At 38.5% G+C, this 26,425-nt stretch overlaps 1 protein-coding gene across 1 annotated transcript in view; it reads right to left on the bottom strand.

The window, feature by feature from the left end:
• LOC136853961 (titin-like) overlaps positions 1-26,425 on the bottom strand; it is a 243,065-nt gene that overhangs the window by 25,631 nt on the left and 191,009 nt on the right. The window contains exon 31 of the mRNA XM_067129858.1: positions 9,538-9,612. Coding sequence (XP_066985959.1) covers positions 9,538-9,612 — 75 coding nt within the window. The remainder of the gene's footprint in view (positions 1-9,537; positions 9,613-26,425) is intronic.

Below are 26,425 nucleotides of genomic sequence, written 5' to 3'. Positions count from 1 at the left end.
TCCAAGAACGGGAGGGCCCTAATTCCTCGCAGGAGACGCAGCAGCAGAGGGGAATATACCGGCGGGAGTGACGCAAACTGAGGCCGAGGGCGATTTTATTTTTAGACGTAAATGGTCGGGGTAGCGGTTATGTACTCGGTCCTCCCTGCTTGGATGGAGACCTTTGAGGTTATGAAAAAGGGAGAACAACGACCACAGCTCTCTCTCTCTCTCAAGTAGATAGGTAATTAGACAACGTATAATTGGTATAGTCTTGACCATTAACTCATTCCTTCTCATTTTTATATCTTCAGCATTTTTTACCTCTCTCTCTCTCTCTCAAGCAGATAGATAATTAGACAATATATAATTATTATAATTGTGGTTATAACCTCCTCCCTTCCAGTTATGATAAACACCTAAGAACGAGTAGTTTAATTATGATTATGATGACAGCAATAATTATGAATGCCATGATGATGATGATGATGATGATGATGATGATGAACTACTTGTTCCTAGGTGTTCATCATAACAGAAAGGAAGTATGTATAATAGATATATATTAATATATATATATATATATATATATATATATATATATATATATACATACATACATACATATACATGCATACACACACGGGGTATCTAGAGATTATTGCTGTGGTTGCTGAAGGTTCAATTGCTGTCGCCAGAACCTTTATCTGTGATGATAAATGCCGACGCGTGCGCCATTGGAAGAAACACTATGTCGTCATTCTCAGATTTCTTAGCAATGTCAACATTGCTATCGTCATCATACTATTAATAATTACTGCTATCATCATCGTCCTAATTATCCTAATTAGACTACTTGTTCTTCAGTCTTTAACATAACAGGAATAATGGAGGCAATGCTCAGAATTATACTAATTATATAATGTTCAATTATCTATTATTTGAGAGAGAGAGAGAGAGAGAGAGAGAGAGAGAGAGAGAGAGAGAGAGAGAGAGAGAGAGAGAGAGAAATGGCAAAAAGAGACATAAAGAGAGAGAGAGAGAGAGAGAGAGAGAGGTTAGAAAAAGCTGAAGGGACAGAAAAAGGAGCTAACAATCAAGATTATGGCAAAAATACATTGTCATAATTATCTGTCTAATCAAGAGCAAGAGAGAGAGAGAGAGAGAGAGAGAGAGAGAGAGAGAGAGAGAGAGAGAGAGAGAGAGAGAGAGAGAGAGAGAGAGAGGCATCGCAGAATTTAGACCACAGGTGAAAGTCACAGGGCATAGATCGATGCCATGTCTGCATGTCACTAGGAGGTCAGTGGGACATGGGGCTGACACACCAGATAATTAAAGATAAAAGAGAGAGAGAGAGAGAGAGAGAGAGAGAGAGAGAGAGAGACAGAGAGAGAGAGAGCACAAATAACATTACATACAATCGTTATTATCAACATGTACCTCTTTATGAATACCATTCACTATCATTCACTATTACCTTCATCTTTCGATTTTCCTACATAAATGTATGGTTATTAATAACATTCATAATATATTTAGGAAGGAAAGTCTCTCGTAAGTATGTTTAGATTAATAATTATGTTTGAATCAGCAGAATATAATTTACAATAAAGTTTCTACATTCATCTAATAATTAATTTTTTTGAAAAATCGCGTAATCGTTTTCCTATACTCAATGACTGCAGGGCAATTATTGCGGTAAAAGGAATTATTAGAAAAACAGAGATAATAATAAGAATGGCGGCATATTCGTACATCCATCTGGAAAACCGGCAGACAGTCTTGACAAAACTGTTGAACTCACACGTGGCGTCATAAGAATGTCATTTGTCTAAGTGACTTTTCCCCCCATCTGCCTGCTTTCCGGGAACGGGTGAACGAACAGCTGGGTGTCTTGCCCTCGACATTCCGCCTAAATTCTAGGGCGGTCGGACGGTGACCTCTCTCTCTCTCTCTCTCTCTCTCTCTCTCTCCCTTCGTCTGCGCTTGGAGTATATTTTTTCCTCTATCTCTTTTTGTATCTTGCATCATAAACTCAAATCTTTGGGATTATCTGTTTCTTGGCCAAGTCTTGAGTATTTCCATTCAGGCATGGACGGGAAAAATATTCGGTGACAGATCGGAACAAAATGTGGACGCTCCAACCCCAGGTGGCTTGCATTTTGCGTGATTTAATGGCACAATCACCTTGTTCTGGGATCTTGTCATTTTCCTTTTGTGAATTTGATCTGCACCAAATGTGCCTTGACAAAATAACTTAGTTTTCTTCCTGATTTAATTCTGACAATGAACGCCAACAACAATATGAAAATTTCAATAGTGAATTAAATTTTTAACTTTCCTTCCAGCGCAAATGAACTAAGTTTCTATGATAGGGATGATTGCTATTTTGCTTCGTGGACATAATAAAAAGACGAACAAAGAAAAATAATAACCCAGCAAATAGGTATAAAAAAACCGCTTATGATTTAGAAAATCTTTAGAGAATAACTTCAACCGATATTGGAAGGGCAAGCAAGATATCGCAAACTGCCAAACGAGAGAATTTTTTTTTTTTTTTTTTTTTTTTTGCAGCCTTTGATCTATGCAAGGAAAGGGTCATGGAGTTGACTCTCATTTATTTGACAGCTACGACATGAAACCCATTGATGACAGGAAAAAATGGGACGTAAATGTATAGGTGTGTACATACGCAACCACCAAAACATTTGTATACAAGAGGAGCAATCATTCAGAATATAAGTGAATGTGGCAGTACCACAACAAAAAACAGAAAATAGGGGAAAATGGGCATGAGGTGCAGACCTAAATCAGGCGAGGATTCAGACAGGTATACGACAGAAGAAGAGAGAAATCACAGGATCTTTAACCGCGTAAATGAAAAATCTGTCACATAGAAAAATGTTAATGATGATGATGATGATGACTTTAATCAATACTTATTAGAGTATCATGAGAAAACTGACTGAAAGTTATAGTTAACCTGAGATTGTAACGGGTAAATGACACAGTTTAGCTACACGAGCAGACGGAAAGAAAGAAACTCATAAGAATATTCATAAAACAATAAAAAAAATAATAAGGAATTTTTACTCGCGAGGACAAGACAATTAAGGAAAGAACGGCTCGTTTTACCTGCAAAAAGAGATTAGACTTACAAAGAGGAACAAAGGATTCAGCATGTTGAGGACGTCTCAAGTGACCAGTGGTGTGAGTTTGTCAGCTCTTTCAAGCGACCAGCAATAATGGCAGGTAAGGGTGCAAGTAAGTTGGGTGGGCGGGCGTGCGGGTGTGGAACTGCTGGGTTGCGAACACTTCAAAACAAAGGCAACGCCCACGCGTTTACTGAACGCAGATAAATACCGTGACAGGAAGAGGCTTTTCGCTGCTGATGAAAGTTCCAAGAATGGCACTCACGATGCCGGCCATCTGGACTCAAAACTGTGCTAGGAGCAGTGAGGAAAATGAGATTCCCAGCGGGCAATATCTCGAGTTGTGGATGGTTTTTTTTTTAAAGTCTGAAGCACTGGGCAAGAAGATAGCTATCTGTCCTTCTATCTTTTCAGGAGCACAGGAACAGAGAAAATACCCCCCTCGAAATTTTCAAATTTGTTTCAACGATTTCAACGGCACTGAGGGGGCGACTGACTTTTTTCAGGCTGATGCATCAGGACAGGGAGAGAGACTTTGAGAATCGTCCGTCGGACAATCAAGATTCCCTCGCAGGTCTTTCACAGGTCTAACATCACACTTCGGAAGAGGTGTCAACTTTTCTTTCTTTTTCCCTCCAAGAAGCGCAGCGCAGCTCCGTCGAGAGCATTCCCTTCGGCGGTGTGGTGGAGCGGCGAACCAGGCGATGGTTTATGAAGTCATATGTGTGTGAGTGTGAGAAAGAGGCGTCCGTCCAGGTACCCACCCCCTTTGTTGGGAGCCAGATGCACACACATACGCACACACGAGCACACACGCATATGAAACAAGTGAGAAGATTAACTTCTTGTTTGCACGAAGGCGGGAATCAGTGTGGAAGAAGGGATGCCAGGTAATGAGGCAAGAGGAGGAGGAGGATTGAGGGAGAAAAGAGGGGGGGAGAGGTTGGGGGTATGAGGACGTCTACACTCCTCGATAGTGTCCTCTATCCCCTCCGCCAACTTCCTGTACAGATTCGACCTTTTGCAAAAAGCAAGTGCTGCCTGGCGTTCGGTTTCTCCAGGCCAGTAAATATTGTCAGCAGCAATGAACCAAAGATCTTTCCGTTTATCGAAGTTTGTCTCTTAATCGTTAAAGCCCTGATAACTTGTATAAATGATGTTTTCACGAATGTTCCCAGCAGCTTTGAACCAACTTTAACTCCCCCCCCCAACTCTCGAAACTCTCTCTCTCTCTCTCTCTCCGGCCCGGGTGCCAAGTCTGGCAGGATGCCACGAGGAAGGCTGCTGCTGCTGCTGCTGCCTACCCTCTCACGCCCCCCTCAATTCCTAGAAGCGGAGCCGTGGGCGCCAATGCCTAAAGCAGGCCGTTATTTGCTTCCTTTACGGACAGATTTATGACACTCCGTTACGTAAAAGAAATATCACCGGCAGCCAATCAACATCAGTTATAAACAAACGAGAGAGGCGACCGCAGGGGTCAACTGGCCGACAACCATATAAAAAAAACAAAAAATAAAATCGGTGCTATTTGTGACCCACATGCTCACTCTAGTTACGTGCGCGCGCGGAAGCTCGCAATGGGACATACTCGACGAAGCATTTCCCCTGTTCTTCCTTCTCGTGTCTGTTGTTTTTTTTTTTTTTCCACCAACTCAATCCACACTGGCAGAATTCAGGTGTCCAAAGGTGGGGACAGGTACGAGTGATCAGAGCAAAAAAGGGGCTGGCGATGTCGAGTGTGAATATCTCATAAGGAAAATAAACTACTAGAGTCCATTAAAAGGCGTTACTACAAATATAAAGATCTGCTGCGTGCAGTCCCTAGCTACAAAAATAAATGATGCGTTCTGAGTTCTTATTTCCTTGTTAATTATAAAATCATCAGTTGGCGGGTCAAAAAATTATATTGTCCGTTGCAGAGCAACGCAAATAAACCAAACCTAAAGTTAGGTTGAATTTCATAAAAGGCTGAACAGATTAAAATTTACAGAAGAGCGCTATTTCAACTTTAGAAAGAATTATTCTCGTTCTTTCCCAGAACACATGAACTGTGCACACTTTTCACCAACCTTTCGTTCTTCGTTCTTCCCACATGACTGTGTCATCTCAAAATAAGGACAAGTAAAGGACGACAGTCGAAAGGCCTCGCAGCACTCCGTTGTTTCTCTTTCCTTCGTGGATCTTGTATATATATATATATATATATATATATATATATATATATATATATATATATATATATATATATATATATATATATATATATATATATATATATATTACGAATGTATGTATGGGGTCCTCCAGATGGTCCAAATGAGGATCTGAATGATGATAATGATGATGTTAAAAAAAAAAAAAAAAAAAAAAAAAAGGACACATGCACGTGAAATAAAACGAAAATTTCTTCAGTCATCAAACAGTTGCTCTGATCCTTTTCGGATTCGAAGTGCTTAAAGTCCCCTAGCGGTCCCAGGCCTTCCCTGGGAAGGACCAGGACCCAATTCTCCTTCCGGAGTTCCCTGGGGATCGTCTCTGGTGCCAAATCTGATTTAATCTAATACTGAAAAAAGGTACACAACCCAGCCTCTGTTTTCTGTGATTATCTGAAGAAGTCGGATCCACTTATTCCGACCAAGAAAGTTTATGGACAAATGTAGGTGAATGCCTCACGCAACTGAAGGTCAGATGAAGGATGTTTGGTTTATTCTACCCCTGCAAGGACAATCAGTTGATAAATCTCTCAGGTGGCACGAGGCACTGAGTACAAACATTTAATATTATATATATAATATATTCACATATTAAAAACTTCTCCACTGGGTGACAAATATATTTGAAGTTGCTTGTTTGTTACGCGAGGTCAATAAATATCTTGTGATAGCCATAGGCAACAATGTTCTGGTGGTAAGGCGGCTCCCAACAGTCCCTGATTTACACACCCGAATATTCATTAACACATCAAAAAGAAAGAAAGTCTCCTGATTTCATTTCAGACAACTTTTCGAATCTCCCTTTCATAACAGGATATCTGGAGGAGAAACTCAGCGTTTGCCAAACCAGAACCCTACATCCGACCTAAATTATTTATTTTGAAGAGTGAAGGCACCTTGCAGTGGGAGAAGACGCTCGTAACCTTGACTTTCAGGTAAACACTCCTTTACTGATCCTATCGACGAGTTCTGAAGGTGGGTAAGCAAGAAACGACCGAGATGAAAGAGTTGCTCACCGTGTTATAATCAGTTAAATGTAGCTTCAAGTCTCAATATATAAGTGTACTGATATCCACAAAAAGAATATGTTTACAATACTTTATAAAAAATCTTCCACGCAATCAAAGTCAAAGGGAGAACTAGAGGATAACCGGTGGGCAAGATGAAAGCGAATAATTTTAGCCTGCTCATAAACAGGAACAATACACAACTCTAAACTTAGACGTGGCGCAAAGGAACAACGGTTGCGCAATGTTTTGACAAATGCGAAGCAACAGGTGCACGGAATATTGTGGACTGACTCCCTGAATCAACATCAGTTTTAAGTTGGAACCGAGTTTTATTTAGGCTTTAAGGTCATAGCCTCGCCAGGAAAAGAATGACCTGGGTGGACGGATTCCGAAGGGATTTCGGCTTATTTTGGGAGGATGCAGTCGTCACTTACGAGGCATTTTACCCCTCCCCCCCCGCACGTTGCTTTCCAATAGAAAATCCCAGTGTGCTGAGGTGTGTACTGCGACCAATTACACGGAAATCCCTCCTAAGCGAGCTTCCCGCTTTGTGAGGTTCTATTGTTAATTTCCTGTCTCATTTCCCAAACGGGGTAATGTGAGGTAGTCTTAAAGAAATGAGGCACACTCGTTCTTTTGGACTGTGTCCTCTTCGGTAAACACTGACTCACGGGAAATAAAAATAAAAGCTGTCGACTTAGGCAAAACATGAAGAAGAAGAAGAAGAAGAAGAAGAAGAAGAAGGGGAGGTCGACGACAAAGAAGCACCTTTCTGCGACAAACAGGGAATACAGACATTGTTCAGCAACACACAATCTTGAACGGAAAACCGTTTTCTCTGGGGTAGCTGAAAAAAATAGATGCTTCCTTTACGATATATAAGGCTCTTTTAAGTTTCTTAATCTATCAGATGTTAAAGCTACGAATGACTAATTCATAATCAATTACAAGAAAGTATTTGCTAAAGCTATACTAAAATAACTTCGGAAGGTGGAACCACTCTATCTTTCCTCCGACTTTTTTTCTTTTCACACACACACCGACAAAACAGGCCCCAGATGGCTGCTCTGCTGTCCACCTACTTCATCTCTTAAAACCCAGGTTCCCACCCCTTGGGCCTTCCCCCTCCCCTATATATACCCCCTAAAAACACACACCTTTAACAGTTTTGGCAAAAGGAGGCCAGTCATTCATCTCCCACCTCCTCCGTGAGTGGGTACCCCGGCCAACAGTCCTACGTCCTCAATGCCAAATCTCGCTGTGGCTGAGCAATACACAAGACCTCTTCATTCTGGCTGTTACTTTCACGAGATAAGATTCCTCATGACCGAAGCCGTTTCGCATCTGATATCTTTCTAATGCGTGGGTCAATGGGACGAAGAACCAAATGAATGCCTTTATCTAGCCCGGGTCCGAAAAAAAAAGGGACCGAAAGCAATAACACATGACAATTCAAGGAAGTGCCTCTTCGTAATTTAACGTGGAACGTCACGGGGTGCTCGAGGAACAAGAGTCCTTCTTCCTTCGAACGGAGGGAAGAACGCCGGAGACGTTCATACCAAGTAAAGAAACGACGGAAAAACGTCCCCGTTTTTGTCGAGGCCCGTTAATACAAAGCAAAGAAACAAGGCGGAATTCCTTTAGGGGATCAAAACAACCGTGTTTACATAACCTTCAAAGGCGGGCGGGATATGGAATAAGAATAAGCTCGAGCCATTTCCACTTTCGCGACCCCATGAGACACGGGAAGGGAATTCGAAACACTCGGGAGATTTAAGTTTCTTGATCCGGTTTCTCTCTCTCTCTCTCTCTCTCTCTCTCTCTCTCTCTCTCTGTCACTTAGCATTTATCTACTGTTTCCGACAAAATCGATTCTAGATGCGGTGGGATATGTTGGCGTGACAGCGTAAAACAACGAAACACTGACTACGTAAAGTATATGGATGTTATTGACGGAACATAATTGAATCTAAAAATAGTATTTTTATATCCCTTTTCTAATCAATAGACCTGTAAAATTTCTGGTTATCAGTAATCATCTTACTCAAGGATTTATTATTACGTGGCATTAATAACTTTTCAACCTGTATCCAAAGGACTAACTTGCACACACACACACACAGAGAGAGAGAGAGAGAGAGAGAGAGAGAGAGAGAGAGAGAGAGAGAGAGAGAGAGAGAGAGAGAGCAAACTCGCGGTGTTCCGTAGCGACAGCCAATTTTTTCCGATGGCTCGTCTAAACTTATGCTTGTATTTTAGTGGGTGGTGTGTGTGTGTGTGTGTGTGTGTGTGTGTGTGTGTGTGTGTGTGTGTGTGTGTGTGTGTGTGTGTGTGTGTGTGTGTGTCAAAAAGCCCAAAGTGGAAAAGGAACAGAAGAGCAAGATCCACATTCTCTGGTGCCCACACCTGGCTGGCACGAGGGGCAAACAGTCGTCGCAAGTCTCTCTCTCTCTCTCTCTCTCTCTCTCTCTCTCTCTCCTTCCTGCTTGAGAAGTGTCAGCACGTGCAAGTTTCAAGTTTATCTTCCTTAATAAGATCTAGCTTGATCAAGACCCTTAACAGCTCTCTCTCTCTCTCTCTCTCTCTCTCTCTCTCTCTCTCTCTCTCTCTCTCTCTCTCAAGACTTGGGGCATGCACCAACATTCTGAGAAGTTATAATACTTGCCACTGTACATACTGATGACGACAATAAACCGAGTTTTATTACAGGTGCCAAATATTGGCACCTGGAGTCCTGTAGTAAGTTCTGTCTTCTTTATTACAGGTGTCAGATATTGGCACCTGTAATTTAGAAGACCTGTAGTAAGTTCTGTCTTCTTAATTACAGGTGTCAGATATAGGCATCTGTAAAATTTTAGAAGACCTATAGTAAGTTCTGTCTTCTTAATTACAGGTGTCAGATATTGGCATCTGTAATAAGAAGAGGCATCTGTCTTCTTAAAATACTGGCATCTGTAAAATTTTAGAAGACCTGTAGTAAGTTCTGTCTTCTTAATTACAGGTGCCAAATATCGGCACCTGTAGTAAAAATAACTGAAGAACTTAATGAAACTAAAAAAAATGACACCTGTAATAAAAATAAATGAAGACGGAATTTAATAATGATAAAAAAACTCTAGAATGACTAAGAAAAAAAGCTACAAGATCAATCTTATCATAACAGTGACAAAGCGTAACACTCACCAGTTGATTTAGCTTGAAATCGTCTGTGACCTCTGAAATATTGACCCCGCACACTATCACTGACTCTCCTTGCGCCTGTGGAAGAAGAGGCATACACGTTAATAAAAGAAAGTCACAGATGATTTAACATAGTAATGAATGACCTTAATTAAAGTCACAGATGATCTAACATTGTAATGAATGACTCGATGAAAATCCTTTAATTAAAGTCACAGATGATCTAACATGGTAATGAATGACCACAGGAAAATCCTTTAATTAAAGTCACAGATGATCTAACATGGTAATGAATGACTCGAGGAAAATCCTAATGAATTATATCATGACGGAAATATCCTGGAAAAAAGTAATCAGTGTTTATTTGATTTTATCTATGATTTAAAAACGCTTTTCAAAGCAGCACAGGACCACGACTGGACTCAAAACCTATAAAGAGGAATGATACTCAACTACGAATAAAACTTTTTCTTCGCTATATTTTCTACCACTTATACCAATCTACTCCACGCCTTTCCCACTGCAAATTTTCCCTAAATCAAGATAATAAAACACTTTTTTCTCTTTCACAGACTCAGCCTAAGATAGAAACAGCCGCCTGAATGTTGTCAGAGCAAAAGGCTGCCAAGACGTGATATGGGGCGGGCTAAAAGGTCATCATCCAATGATCCACAGAAAAATCAATCACACAAGGAGTTGTTGGATGCAAAAGAGAGAGAACGCGATTGTACTGGACAGAAAGGAGTATGAAAGCGCTAGGTGAAATGAGATAAGAAAGTGGGGAGGAGAGAAGATGTATTTGAAAAACGAGGAAAGGCTCAGAATTTACGTATGTAGACGGCAAAGCGAAGGAAATAAAAGACATAATAAATACGTAAAGGCAATGAACTATAATATGTATATATACTGTATATATATATATATATATATATATATATATATATATATATATATATATATATATATATATATATATATATATATATATATATATATATATATATATATATATATATAATGAATGATTGTTACTATTGCTGTTAACAAAGTTGACTGAATTGCTATAAAGCAACACTGACTTCAGTCAGTTACAAAAGATGGGGTCGGATCACGAAGGCGCCAGTGCACCATTTGAGGGAACTATGCCTCTATCCAAAACTGTTAAAAATCATGCTGCCTAGCTGCATGATATTATCAGTTCTCTGGCTCAACATCTGAATTGGAGACTGGGTTGAATAAATAAAAACACAAATGAGTTATGAACGCTCTTATTTTGGGGGAAAATCTTGTAAATGTGGTGGCGTTTGACTGTGTTTTACTGACACTGAACAGGTGAATACAGCATTTCCAAGAAAGCCTCCACAAACGATGATAAAACACGAGATAAACGCAATAATATGAAAGAATACGTAAGAAGACAACGAAGATGAAAGTATAGGGACGAAATAAACGATGATCGAGAACAGTGCCAGAGATAAACACGACGATTTATATACGGTATGAGATTCCAAACATGCTGGCTTACGAAACACCACTGTTAAAAATGTTCCTACATTATAGTCCTCGTTTCATAAATGGCTTAGTAACCGCGCCGACGATGCTGTACTCTTGGTGACAGAGTGAACTCAAAAAGGATTCTCTCTAAGTCTTTATACTTAGCAATTGTGACGATTTGCATAGCCAGATAAAATAAAATAATTTCATTTGCAATATATATATGTGTGCGTGTGTATGTACATGTTTTATATAATACACACATATATATATATATATATACATATATATATATATATATATATATATATATATATATATATATATATATATATATATATATATATATATATATATATATATACACATATATATGTATGCTTGTAAACTGTGATCTAGGTTATTTTCAAAATGTGAAAATGCGAAAAAAAAAAATCTCTACTGAACTTTCAAATGTCTTTTGAGGAATAACTCGCATTAGTAAGTGAGGCCAGAGGCTTCGTACGCAATAAAGACTAAAGTTTGGTGACGCCACCGAATAAATTTAGAAACTGGGCGCTTATGCCGTTAATTGTGTAATTAAGAAGCATGTCATAACGTCCACGGTATTCCATCTACTCACATACCGAGATGTTACGGAACCTTTTTAAAAAAAAAGTGTCATGTAAATATTTTTTTGCTGAGTACAGACGTCAATCAGTGGCATCAAAAGGATTCTTTCATTAGGAGGCCGACGGTAGAAGCAGCTCATTATGTTCGTGAAGGTCACGGCTAAATTACAAAACACGTAAGCGAAGCTTAGTATGTATCAGGATACCATTTGCATATTCAAATGTGACTGAAATAACTTCATGTAAAGAAATTGTGACAAACTTTGATAACACAGTATCTTGAAACGCCATGATTATTCATCTTCATAAAAAATATAGTGAAATAAACTATAAACTATATTGCATTTATCTATAGTTTATTCACAATGTTTTAAATTCATTTACTACCAAAACCAAAGGTCGATATGTAAGCAACTTCATCCTGTCCATATGACTCAGCCAAAGACACAATATAAGCAGAAGGCGTCATGATAAAGTCTACGGGATTAACTACCCGCATTTCACTACTACATTAGAATATGAATTAAAAATATTGATATAAGGAATGGTTGTATTGTACTATTTACGTATATTTCTTTCATATTAATTACTTCTTCTTGCTCAGCAATGCAAAAAAAAAAGTAAAATGTTTAAATACTAAAAATTAAACCCAGACTGCATTAACATTAAGATACTGGGCACAATGAAAACCTGAAAATGGATCAAAACACGACGCAAAATCTGATAAAAGGGAAACAATAACTTAAAACACTCAAACAGTTCACGCACCTATTAGAGTTAACCTTCTATATTCAAGCTCCAATTTTCTTTATTACCGCTCTTCCGTTTTCTATAATAATTATCAAAGAAAATTAATAAACTGAACAACTAAAGTAACGTGTACACCAACAAATATTAACAATATTAAGGTTTAAATCTAAATCTATTTTTTATTATATCTAAGGATAAATTTTAACGCTCTTTAGCAATGGAATATAATTAAACAGTCGCTAATATAATTTTTTCTTTACATTAACCTCGGCATTATTTACTCGGTAAATCAGGTCCGGTTCTCTTTTCGAAAGTATTAATTTTTAAGTACATCATAATTATAACTGAGCATCAGATTTGCCACGTAGTTTTCTTAGCGCTAGTCACCGACGTCTCTGATGGATGGTCGGCGAAAATATAATACAAAAAATCAAGAACTTTTGTCAAGAAGTCATTTATAGCCGACTGGTCTCTTGATCATCTTTAAAGTTTGGAAAGTATTCATTCATCTCATTCTTGTTCCTCCTTGTATATTTAAGCCATTATGTTTTGCTTCCACTTTAGGATAAACTACTTTCTTTAAATCAAAGCAATGTTACCGAGTTAAACAGCTTTCTTTTGTCTCACTAAGGTTTAAGCTCAATGAAACAAAAAATGTTATTTTTTTTTTTACTGGAACTGGAATATAAAATTTAGGCCAAAGGCCAAGCACTGGGAGCTCTGAGGTCACTCAGTACTGAAATTAATGTTGAAGCAATTGTTCAGAGAGGGTGGAAAGTAAGACAGAAGAATGAGAATATGAACGGAGGTAGTGTAAAAAGAATGAAAGGTGTTGCAGCTAGGGGCCGAAGGGAGGCTGCAAAGAATCTGAAGTAATGCTGTAAAAATACTAGCAGTGTTCGTTGCGTTATCATAACAAGAAATTATTTACTAAAGAGATAACTTGTCATGCCTAATATTCATTAAATAAATACGTCACAAAAACCGAATATCTATAGGTGATAAACCGGCCACCAATGACTTGGCTTTATCGACGTGAAAGCGGGACGAGATTCTGATGACTCAGCGCCACCAGCCGGCCAGTCTCTCTCTCTCTCTCTCTCTCTCTCTCAGTCAATCAGTCACCCAACTGATAACCTACTAACCTCCGGAGACACTCATCAAGGACGAGGGGCCTCCTCTGAGGGTGGTGGTGGTGACACGCTGTCTCAACGGCCAGCGATCTTTCCCCTCTTTTGCTCTCTGTTTAAGTGTTACTTTAGAGCATCATTCCTCTGTCTTTGCTTTCCTTTTTCATGCTATAGGTTTCCGTGTAGCCGTGGTTTTAGGGGAACGGAAATTTGAATTCTTTTTGTTTTAAGCTTTGCATGTTAAATTGGTACATTTCTCTTCTTCTGGTGCGTGTTTTTTTTTTCTGATTTTCCAACAAAGGCATTTAGTTTCTAAAAGTCTATATTTTATACCGACTTCTTCCTCGCAAATATTTGCCTATTTTAACCAGAGCCTTAATAATAATAATAATAATAATAATAATAATAATAATAATAATAATAATAATGTGTGTTTATGTGAGAGAGAGAGAGAGAGAGAGAGAGAGAGAGAGAGAGAGAGAGAGAGAGAGAGAGAGAGAGAGAGAGAGAGAGAGAGAGAATGAAAATCTTTGTCGTCTATTATACCCGGAAATAATGGCTAATGGCCGGGTTCAGCTTACTAAGAAAACAACGCTGTTAGTCACCATCAGGCAAGCAATGAATAGAGGCAAAGACAAAGAGAGAGAGAGAGAGAGAGAGAGAGAGAGAGAGAGAGAGAGAGAGAGAGAGAGAGAGAGAGAGAGAGAGAGAGAGAGTTACAACTAACATTTCATAAATGTGCTATGCTGCGTAGTCGGGTTGATGTTGACTAGTAGGTCTCACTTATATCTGGTCTGGCTGGAGTTGGCTGGTGTAATATACACAGTTTATATACCTCCGTTCCAAGCCTGTTTGTGGCTGTCTCCACCGCGAGGTTTATGGTACATCTAGTTTTCTACTTTTTAGAAATATTTATCGGTCTCCCAGCTTCGGTACTTTTGTTTATTTTCTTTTAATTTACATACTATGGCATTTTGAGGAGCTCAAGAGTATTTTCCTCGCTACCCCGTTTTCTATCTTCTTTTTTTGTAACTGTTTCACTTGCTGTTCATTACTGCAGTACGGTATACTATTGAGGGCTGAGTTAATCCTTTCCGTTAAGTTTTTCCTATCAGTAATTTATTGCAGTTGTATGCTATAACAGAGTATACTGTACATGGTGTGGACTATGGAGTATACATATACATATACTTACTAGACGAAAGGAGTGTTAGGAGTTACAACAATAAGATGCCTTGAAATCCTGCCAACGACAACTATAAATACATTTATTACTATTATTATTATTATTATTATTATTATTATTATTATAGTGGGAAATTTACGTTATCTCCTATTAACTATTATTACTTGTCTGTCCGATAGTTATTATCTTATATTTCTCTCTCCTCGAGTCATTTATCTCCTCGTGGTTGTTAAAACCCATCTCTCACTGGAACCACATTTCTCTCCAACAACTTCACATAATGTACCACCTTGTCCTATCCTTCATTCTATTTTGCCTGGGATACATCAGGGCATTCAATCACATAGGCTACAGAGTTCTACGTTCTCATTGTATCACTTTCTATATTAATCTTCATTCACACTCCCAGCAAAGAAAGTTGTGAAAATTCAACACCTAACCATTAAAATCAGTCTCTAGAGCTCAAGGAAATCAGACTGCACTCCCTTGCAACTTTGCGAACGCAAGTACATCCCTGCACGCGGCATCTACACGTGGACGGGATACCAAAAGGCAGCCTTAGTCACTGGGAATGTAAGACCGTAGAGAGAGAGAGAGAGAGAGAGAGAGAGAGAGAGAGAGAGAGAGAGAGAGAGAGAGAGAGAGAGAGAGAGAGACTTTTTGTCCAAAAATGTATCGGCACTAAGTGCCTGGCTATCTGATCAGAACTTCAAATCACTTTCGTTTCGACTGACTTCCAGTTTCTTATTCCTTTTCAAAAAATTATCGGTTAATTTTTTTGTTACAAACTATACTCTTTATCTTCCTATACAATATTACAGAGAAACATTAGTTCTGCAGAAAAGCATAGTTTCCCCTGTAATTTAAGCAAAGAAAATGGTATAGTAGTCACAACCGAAGACAGAAAACGGATTCCTTAGGACTAACATAATCAAACTGAGCATGCTCGTGGAACAGAAGTTGGCGTGTATGAGAGAGAATGTCTTTCTCGTTTTCTCTCATCCCGAATTTCAAGGGGGGTCCCTAACGCTGGCCACCTAATTCTGCGTGGTATTGCATATATACATAGACACGTTATGTAGATGGGACACAGGGAACTAGGAAAATCTGGGTATGAATCTTGATAAGTTTAGCCAATGCATACATCACGTGTGTGTGATTTCAAACACATTTTATATATACATATATATATATATATATATATATATATATATATATATATATATATATATATATATATATACCAATATATATAAATATATATATATATATATATATATATATATATATATATATATATATATATATATACACACTAACGTCCCAACCAGCTCACCAGGAAAAGAAGTATTAAAAGATTTGTTTCCTTGCAGGATGATGCATTCTGCTGGATCTAGGAAACTTAATGGCCTGGCAACAAACGAGAATTTCTGTAAACGCCGGAGTCCGGAAATGCATGGGGGGCGGTACGGCACCGTGGTCAACGTGACTTGCTTTCAGTTACATGATGACTGTACTTGCATATTCATTAAAATGACTTGAGATGGTTACATTTATCAGTGAATAAACAGCAAAATCTACGTTCATCTAGGTTTAAAAATGACTTGACTAGATATAATTTTTTTTCTTTTTTTGATTCGACCCCTTGCGTGTACCTTCGGACTTTATTGAAACAAATGGTTAAATAAGATGTAACTAGTAACTAGAATTTGTAAAAATAAAATAAATAAATGAATAAATAAATAAAGTGAAAAATAAGTGAAAAATAAATAAAGTGAAACATAAATAAATAATAAATAAATACGTGAATCAGCAGATATAATAAGTTATATAAAACCAAATAAGTATGATTACGAAAATATTCAAAATTTATACTTAATTGAATATAAAACAAATAAAAAAATGATCTTACAAAAAAAATAAAAACTAACAACAGGATAACAAAATATACTTTCAACTACAAATTTCAAATTACGAAATAAACACAGGTAAAACATAATAACATTAATTTAACAAATATTAAAAGATGCACTAGTAACCGGGCACGGTTCGCAAAAGATGGAGAAACAGAGAGAGAGAGAGAGAGAGAGAGAGAGAGAGAGAGAGAGAGAGAGAGAGAGAGAGAGAGAGGAAGGGGGTTTACAAGGAATTCTGGCAAAGCTCTAGTCTTTCTAGAGCAGAGTGTAATGCCCTGGGAAGAATAGTGACTGAGAACAGTCACTATTTCTGTACCCTGTGCAACACAGCGTGCCCAATGGGGAAGTGGTCTCCTCCTCCTACTCAACCTCGCGAGAATTGCAACTAATTGTTATGCAACATTCCTTTGTCAACGTTCCGAGAGGAAGAATAAAGAGGGAACTGCTAATTTATATCTCGCTGGGTAAAATGATCTAAAATAAATTCTCGCACCTGCAATGAAAACGTGTTCTGGAGAAGTACTAAGGTCGAATTAGTCTTGAACAACGAAGAAATAACGCAAAATTAACAGAAACCTTTACTCGATCACGGTGTATTATAATTCAGAATACAATTATGGATCACTCAAAGCATATATTTAGATTCCACTGCATGACTTTGACAGAGAAATACCGAAAATGATGTGCATTCTGAAAATTAAATTTGTCGTACCGGCTGGTTGAATCAAGATACCGCACGGTAGTCTGTATGGTAACTTGGGCGTGTAGAGTCCATAGATTTGTTCTCAAACACCATTATGAATGTAGCATTTGCAGATGTCAGTCTTCATGATTAGTTTTTAAAGGACAAATGATTAAAAAGATTTTATGTTTTATGGAGGAAATAAAATATAAAGTCAAGAGGCAATAGCTGACCAGTGTCGACACACCAGCGTAAAAATGCATTTACTTATAAACAAATAAGTCGGGGACTACACTTAAATAATCTAATACTCCTCAAAGTATATACATGTAAAGGAATAATGATATAATCAAGTTCACGAAAATAAATACCTCCTTCTTGTCTCTCAGTTCCACAACCTCTGACTAATACAGAGAGAGAGAGAGAGAGAGAGAGAGAGAGAGAGAGAGAGAGAGAGAGAGAGAGAGAGAGAGAGAGAGCAAATTTCACTAGAGTCGGAGGGACTGGAATTTTTGTGAAGTAGAGTAAAAACTACAGGAGGCAAGGCTTAAGGAAAGATGCTCCCACACATTAACAAATTATCTGAGCTTTTGGAATAACGAAAATATATACAAACTTCAAATTCATAAAAATTATCGTTAAATCTATAACAAAATCCCTCACACACTGAAATACGCTATTACATTACCCTTCTACGTCCATATACAAATAAGAGCGTAAGCAGGACGCAAAGATCCTCCAAATACGATGTTAGTGACTAAATAACCCTTCAATATTCTCAAAGAAAAAAAATCAGTATTGATTCCTTGTCATTAGTTTGCGATAGGAATATTCCCAACACACAACGAATCTTCACGGTATTCCCATATTCTAGATTTCTTCCGACTGGCAGGATTCTACGAATTTCTAATATTTTTCATAAGAAGTTGTAACTTATAACCCGCCGTATTTCAATATTTGTAAGACTGAATGAAATTTTAATTTTACAAGGAAATCCGGATATTTACTGAAAACTAAACAGGGTCAATGTATGAAAACTAGAAACAATAAGAATTTTGCTGGCTAAACACACGCTTGGGATATTTCAAAATTTCGACTTGCTGTCAAGGAACTATTTCTAAATGTAAGACTGGCATCAAGAGACGAGCAAAATACTTCAGATCTCCTTTACAACGACTACCAGTAAAATGAAAAATGATCAATTCAAAAATTAAACACAGTGAAAAACTAAAGGTGGCACTACTGAGTATAACGCAACTCACGCTAAAGATGACGACAAATACACACCCACAAGTACGAATCTGTGCTGACTATACGTAACCATATATACTTTTCAAGTCATGTAAGAACGCGGCAGGTGCGCTGACCTACACCCAACTCTTCTCCATCATCCGGTCTGAGTGCGAGAATGCATACGATAATAAATGGTAAAAGGACGTCTTTACAGAGAGAACAGCCAAAGTCGGACCAATTTGCATTACACGGGGAGCTATCTATAGGCTGCCTTGTTTATTTATACACAATGACACTTGATGCTCCATAAACATCTGACAATAAGGAAGCAAATCCAATACTATTCTTTTTTGGCCACGTCATGGGAGACGTTCTGTGCTTATGACGTCTCCCATGTATAATTATAGTCGACCAAGTAAGCGCAGGCATAAACACACAATGTGTGTGTATATATACATTTGAATGTATGTATGTATATATATATACGCAAAGACATTCACACACACACACACATATATATATATATTATATATATATATATATATATATATATATATATATATATATATATATATATATATATATATATATATATATATATACTATATATATAATGTATAACCTGTAAATTAGGCCATTATATAGCTCTACCCATTACTTGCAAAACGCAATGGAAAACTAAAATTCAGAGGCAACACAAAAAGACACAGAAGTTTCGTCTGACCAATTACTGAAGAGCAGTTAAACTCCCCCGAACTTATGAAAACCCTCGAGTCTCCTACGAAATCAAAACAAATCTTGGGGCATCACTGCATTAACCCCTGGCACTATTTAAAGGCCCCGAGCGCCAGGTAGCATTACGGCGAGAGCATCACCGCCGTGCTCTTGAGACAACTTTATTCAAGTGGGACTCCACTTGCCAGTGTGAGTGTGCACTCTCGGCATGAATAGGCAGGTGGTGGCCTCCTGGCCTTGAAGAGAAAGGTTCGCACTCTCTCACCTGATCTAGAACACTCTCTCTCTCTCTCTCTCTCTCTCTCTCTCTCTCTCTCTCTCTCTCTCTCTCTCTCTCTCTCTCTGTGGACGTCTTGCAAATCATACGTAGCCCAGAATAAATTCTCTTCCTCTGAATAATTTACCGGAAGCCACAGTCTTCCAAACAGTTTAACCGAGAATGACAGTAGACACTTAGCCTTAGTTATCTTACAGAATTCAATGGGAACTTAAGAACTGCTCTATCTTGAGAAGCCATTCAATCCTAAAGCAGTTCCTTTCGACATTTCACCAGTCATTTCAATCTTTTGGTAAGGCCTGTTGAGGAAGTTCTGACAACCGATACAGTCTGACAAATAAAGGAAATTTTCATAACTCTCTGAATCACCTTGTAAATCATTCGAGTCCTGAATCCACAACAACAACGTTCAAAAATTTTCTGTTTTCTTCATCACCAACTCTCTCTATGAACACATCTTGTCAGTGGAAAACGTATGTTTGTTTACCGAAATAAACTACTTCGAGAGACTTTAGTTTTGTTATTGTTTTTGAAAGCTTAACAGTAAGTAAACACGTGAATCCACAGGGTACTTGGTAAGATAAACAAGGAAAAATTATACTTAAACATTATGTAAGCAGATCAATCATAAGAGGAAAGAGCTGTAGGCCGTTAAATGGTGCTAAAACCAGAATTTCTTAGGGGACCAGATACTAGAAATTCACTCTAAAACTGAAAAATGAGGATTTCAACTCAAATGAATCCTTAAAAGCAGACCACCATCATCCAGGAATTAAAAGTGACTGGCATCTATGACGTCTCGTGATCCCTTTTTATGTCACGGAGCCTTTCGAGCCAAATACTCAAACAGAGTGACAAAGAAGAAAGGGGAGTGCTCAGATAAATCAAGTGCTACGTGAAGGCAAGGATGAGAGAGAGAGAGAGAGAGAGAGAGAGAGAGAGAGAGAGAGAGAGAGAGAGAGAGAGAGAGAGAGAGAGAGAAGGTCACCCATGATACTCTAGAAGCAAACAGGGTGGGATGAACACACACACACACACACACAGTCTTCACTGCCTTGGAAGGCAGAAAATTTCTTGTCATCAGATTCCAACCAAAACTGGGTCAGCATGACAGATCTTTTAACTGTTTTTTATTTTTATAAAACTCAGCCATTTCCCATAAGAGGTTGTGGCTCCCCAGAAAAGATGAGACAACGCTCACTGCCCCATTCCACTTCAACTGTATAAATGACGCTTCTTTTGAAACAGAGAGAGAGAGAGAGAGAGAGAGAGAGAGAGAGAGAGAGAGAGAGAGAGAGAGAGAGAGAGAGAGAGAATGTGATGTTGTCTATGATGAAAACTTCCAGCATAACATTTAAAAAGTATTTTCTCAACACGGAGCAAAGACAGACTGAACAGGAATTGGATTCTCACGACAATACGGATGTAAATGCAAAATACATTAAATTCAAACGAGGAACTCCACCTAAACTGTAGAATAAGTAAAACGAAGCAATAAAATGATTTGCAAACTATCACTCAGTCAGCATTTTATGAATTAGGTGGAAGCAAAAACCTCCGACCACATAACCTGTACATCATGCCCATGGATAAAAACATAAGCCTCACTTACAGCAAAGGTAAAAAGTACGATTTGAAACCGAGACTCTCTATTTCATATTTTATTTCGTATGTCGAAATATAAGTTCTGTCATACTCTGATTTGCAACCCTTATCAACTTGGACAATACTGACAACGGTGAAGAAATCCACAATGGTGTAAAATATGTACAAAACGAGAACCTTCGAGAACCTGCAGGCTCTTGAAAGCTCTCGTTTTGTATAAATGTTTAATATATATTTACACTTACACCATTCTGGATTTCTTCAACATTTCAGTGACTCAAGCTATTATGAGATTGTTATGAATACTGACAACGTTTTAATCTCGGTTTGTGGTTTGGAATAAATCTCGGAGTTGCTTTCTGTTTTCTTTCGTAGCTGTGAACGGACGTACAAACTGCTGTGGATTTTTGACAAGAATATTATGGAAAGGTGTAAAATGAAAGGGAAAACTGCACGCAAGAGGAAAATAACAGACCAATTAAAAACGATTCCCAGCATACCAGAGAACTGAAATGCTTGAACACAGAGAGAGAGAGAGAGAGAGAGAGAGAGAGAGAGAGAGAGAGAGAGAGAGAGAGAGAGAGAGAGAGAGAGAGAGATCCGAGACACTCTAGGAAAGCAAAGTCAGGAGAATGAAGAGAAAGAAAGAGCATCAGACACTGAAGACCGTCGAAGTATGTGGAAAACTCTCGCGTCCGTTTCTCCCGAGAATCTCAAGACCTGTTGCGAGGTGGAGGTGGTCACCAGCAGTGGTGTCTGTAGGTGAAAACTGAGTCAGTGGAAGAAAATCGACTTCGTGGGGACTGGGGGTGGATTCCCCCCCTCCCCAATGGAGTGGGGGGGGCCAGGGAGAAGGCTGCTCCTGTGTGAGGAAATCGAGGCTAAAAGGAGAGATGACGACCATCGCCTCTGACTTTCCGAACAGTCCCGATAGATGGAGTGGTCTAGCCAACTATCAAACTCCTCCCCCCCCCCCTTCCCCTTCCCCTTCCCTACCCAATCCCCCAACACACACACAAATGCACACACATGCTCACACACACACACACACACCCAAAAAAAAAGCCTTTCAACATCACCGGTAGTCAATTCAATTGTTGGCTTCAGGACAGTTTGGTTAATATTGAAAAACATTTACAGAAAATCCATTATTGTATTTATTCTGCAAAGATGTTCACTGTTACAGGGCTGCCAGTAACTATATATAGTTAAAAAATATACACACGCACATATATCTATATATATAATATGTGTATACATGCGTGTGCGTGTGTGTGTCTGTTTATGCATGTATACATGACACATGCTGCCAGCCTTGAACACAGTTTTCCGTACACACACCTTAGGACAACTGGGCTGGAGCCATTGTCAACATACTTGCCCTTCGAGTGGGCCGAGTTGAGAGCAGTTTTAATTGTGTGTCGAGTTAATTTTGGCTACAGGGAAGAAGAAATGACCTAATATATGAAGTATGTGTGATCTACAAGGAATATTTCACACAGAAATTAATTTCAACTGTAAAAAAGGCATGTAAATATAATGCTTTCCATTTAAGGCAAACCTTTTGGAATTTCAGATGACAGAAGTTGAGGTGCACAGAGAGAGAGAGAGAGAGAGAGAGAGAGAGAGAGAGAGAGAGAGAGAGAGAGAGAGAGAGAGAGAGAGAGAGAGAGAGAGAGAGAACGAGTATGTTCCCTGTTATCATACGTAGTATTAAAAAACTTCAGAGACTAATCTAAGATATTCCTTGACTTATTTAAAGTTATTTGAGACGCCTTATATATGCACCTATATATATATATATATATATATATATATATATATATATATATATATATATATATATATTATATATATATATATATATATAAATATAATATTGTATATATTATATATAAACATAAAAGCAAAAATAAACATATAAATATAAGTAAATGCATGACGTCACGAAGGACAAAGAAATAAAGGCAGGACTTAAAATTAAAACCACATCAAGAAATGAAAACTTCTTTTGCACAAGATCCTCCGATGTGTTCAGCCATTTGATGCAATCCTTGGCATTAAGGCAAAATGAGACTGAGATTAATGGCCAGCAGTTTGTTGCGATCAAATCTCTCAAAAGACGCCTGGGACGCGCGGCACAGCTACGAACAGAATGTTTCAAATTTTTTGCTCAAAACTCAAAAAGGTTTCACGGGAGGATGGTTTTGAGATCATAGGATATCACCGACAGCATCCCTCTCTCTCTCTCTCTCTCTCTCTCTCTCTCTCTCTCTAAAAGCATCCCTGTGATGACCTCACTCAAAAAACGGCTGTATTTCCCCTCAGGTACTCTCAAATCACTGCTGGCTTTCCTATCTGGCGTCACCTCCTTCGAATCCATTGTTACGACAATCTCTCTCTCTCTCTCTCTCTCTCTCTCTCTCTCTCTCTCTCTCTCTCTCTCTGACTCAGTGCCAGTAGTATGCTGGCCTTTGTCATCTGTGTATATTCATACTTATTTTAGGGAGTACATGAGTAATAAAACCGGTGCCTGCCGGAATCCTGATTCGGCGACGACACGAGATGATTCTGAGAGAATGGAACGTAAACGTACACACTAACTTACAAGCAGAGTACACGTACATGTGCGCACATTCTTGCAGGAGATGTCTAAAACCTCGTTTGTTCCGTGTGACATTTATTCACGGCCAACAATGTCCTCGTGTGAACAAATAATGAAAAAAAAAAAAAAAAAACGAGTACAATACGACAGACGTCACTTATGTCAAACTGGTAAGGTAATACGTAAAAAAATATATTTTAACAATGTAATTCAACACCATTAAATATACCGATGAATGAGCAATGTATGAAAATGGAATGAAATTCAAAGTTCATTTCCTCACCTCGATCAGATTTACCCTTCTCTAACATATCCCCAAAAGCTGCCCCACACGACCTTACATTCTGGCATTAGCCCCTAGCATCTACAGTAGTGGCCAAACTTAGCACCAATCAACGGATCCAGGTAGTGCCACTCGAGTCACCTGAGTTTTTACTCGTATGAAACTACTTAAGCGTAGATGCTTGGCTTCAGCTTTGTTCAAATGTAGAATTGAGAAACGAGTGTCCATGAAACACAATGGCCGACTGCGGGTAATTCTTATTTGACCTTTCACCTGCAGGTCAACCTTCACATGCAATTTTAGCGGGGTGAGAATAGCCAATTCAAAACCCACAAAAGGCCAGACAGACATACAGACAGACAGAGAAGGCAATTATCATAATCCCACCCGGCGGTAACCCTGAGGCACAAATGGCTGACTCTGGGTACCAAGTTTGCAGCAAGACACTACATTGTAAGATGCCGAAAACCCTGCTCGAGTGACGTCGCACCAATACCAAGTTCCCCCCCTACGGAATCAGTGCCACTGCGCATAGCTTCAACAGCTTCCTCAGAGGGATTCTTTACTTTTTATTCTCTTCTAACGTCTCCATCGCGACCATGATCTACGTCAGTCAAACTTAAACGGCCCGTGTCAATGGCTCCATTAGTCAAACGCGCCGTCTCCGAGGAGGTCGTTGGTATGAGGGCTGAATGTATTAGCTGTAATCGCATCACACACGGAATATCAATGATGCTGCCATTAATGCCAAGATCACGGGCATGCCACAAGCCTCTAGAAAACAATGAACTCAGTGGCTCTGAAAATGATATCATTATTTATAAGAAAGGTGAAGAAAAGTGGAGAGAGGAATGAAGACGTCATCATGACGCGAAGTTGCAAACCCATGCCACTGTTGTCGAATTGCTACGACCGAAGGAGCTTCCATTTGGAAGAAGAATTCTGACATTCAAGGCTTCAGCCACTGAGCTGACACGTAAGGTTACCCACGTTTAGCCATAGATATCAGGTGGTGAAGGTTAAAGGCTAGACACTTGCCAAAGCAGCTCACAAGCAAATGATAAACTCAGGGGAAAAGCAAGCAAACATTATAAATACCGAGCGATCGCATAAATAGCAATAGTTAAAATTATATACTTTTGTAACTTGGTGACAACGTTTCGTAATGGAGAGAGGTTTTAGCAGAAAGCTAGGATCTGAGAGCAACACACGAATACATTCTCTATCAAAAGACCTTTCTATACATCAAAGCATGGAAACCTAGCTTCACCCCAGGGTACAAAGAAATACAAAATCCTGTAGGAGAGAGAGAGAGAGAGAGAGAGAGAGGCTATAAGAATGATACATCAAATTACTTTACAATTGTTATGAAAATCCGGGTATCTTTAGCAATGGGTTGTTTTACCAGCAAAGAAATAATAATTTCACGTACACAGTTATAAACATAAGAAGTCTTCGTACACATGCATGCCTGTATGTAGGTGCTTTACACTATGACACTACAATGATATATATATATATATATATATATATATATATATATATATATATATATATATATATATATATATATATATATAAATAATCAACACACAATCACGTGTGGAACAGAAATAAATTTCTGACTCACATCAGGATCGAACCCAGGCCATATAAGTGCAGCAGAGCCCTTGCCTTCCAATTGAAAGACCTGGGTTGATCCTGATGTGAGTCAGAAATTTATATATATATATATATATATATATATATATATATATATATATATATATATATATATATATATATATATATATATATATGTATATATATATATATATATATATATATATATATATATATATATAATAATAATAAACTCTTCACACAGTAAATGGGAGAAGAAAACCAGCCTTGCTCAACTGGACGGCTTCTTATTGAATGACTTAACCTTCTATTCGAATCCCACGAGGGAAGAATAAAAAGCATAGTTTTGGTGCAGTCGTACTCTGTAAAATTTAGTAGCAAGGGCAGATTAATAAAACTGCTTTCGAGCCGCAGTAAACACCTCATCAAACAGTAAAGGAATTCGAAGGAGAAAGAAGAGGAATTCGTAAGAAGAAGAAGAAGAAGAAGAAGAAGAAGAAGAAGAAGAAGAAGAAGAAGAAGAAGAAGAGGAAGAAGAAGAAGAAGACATTGGCTTCAGACTCTGAAGGTTGGGGAGAATGAAGCAGAGGAGGTCTTCATTGCCTACGCCTTCCTCCTACTCTTCCTTCTCTTCATCTTCCTCCTCCTCCTCTTCCTCGTCCTCCTCCTCAACCTTCTTCTCCTCCTCTACCTCCTCCTACTTTTTGCTTTCAGTAGCCAAATAAATGACTCAGACAACACCTTTGTCTTGCGAGCCTCCC

This window comes from Macrobrachium rosenbergii, chromosome 28 (genome assembly GCF_040412425.1).
Source record: "Macrobrachium rosenbergii isolate ZJJX-2024 chromosome 28, ASM4041242v1, whole genome shotgun sequence".
Taxonomy (NCBI): Eukaryota; Metazoa; Arthropoda; class Malacostraca; order Decapoda; family Palaemonidae; genus Macrobrachium; species Macrobrachium rosenbergii.
This window is presented reverse-complemented; position numbering and strand designations above follow the sequence as displayed.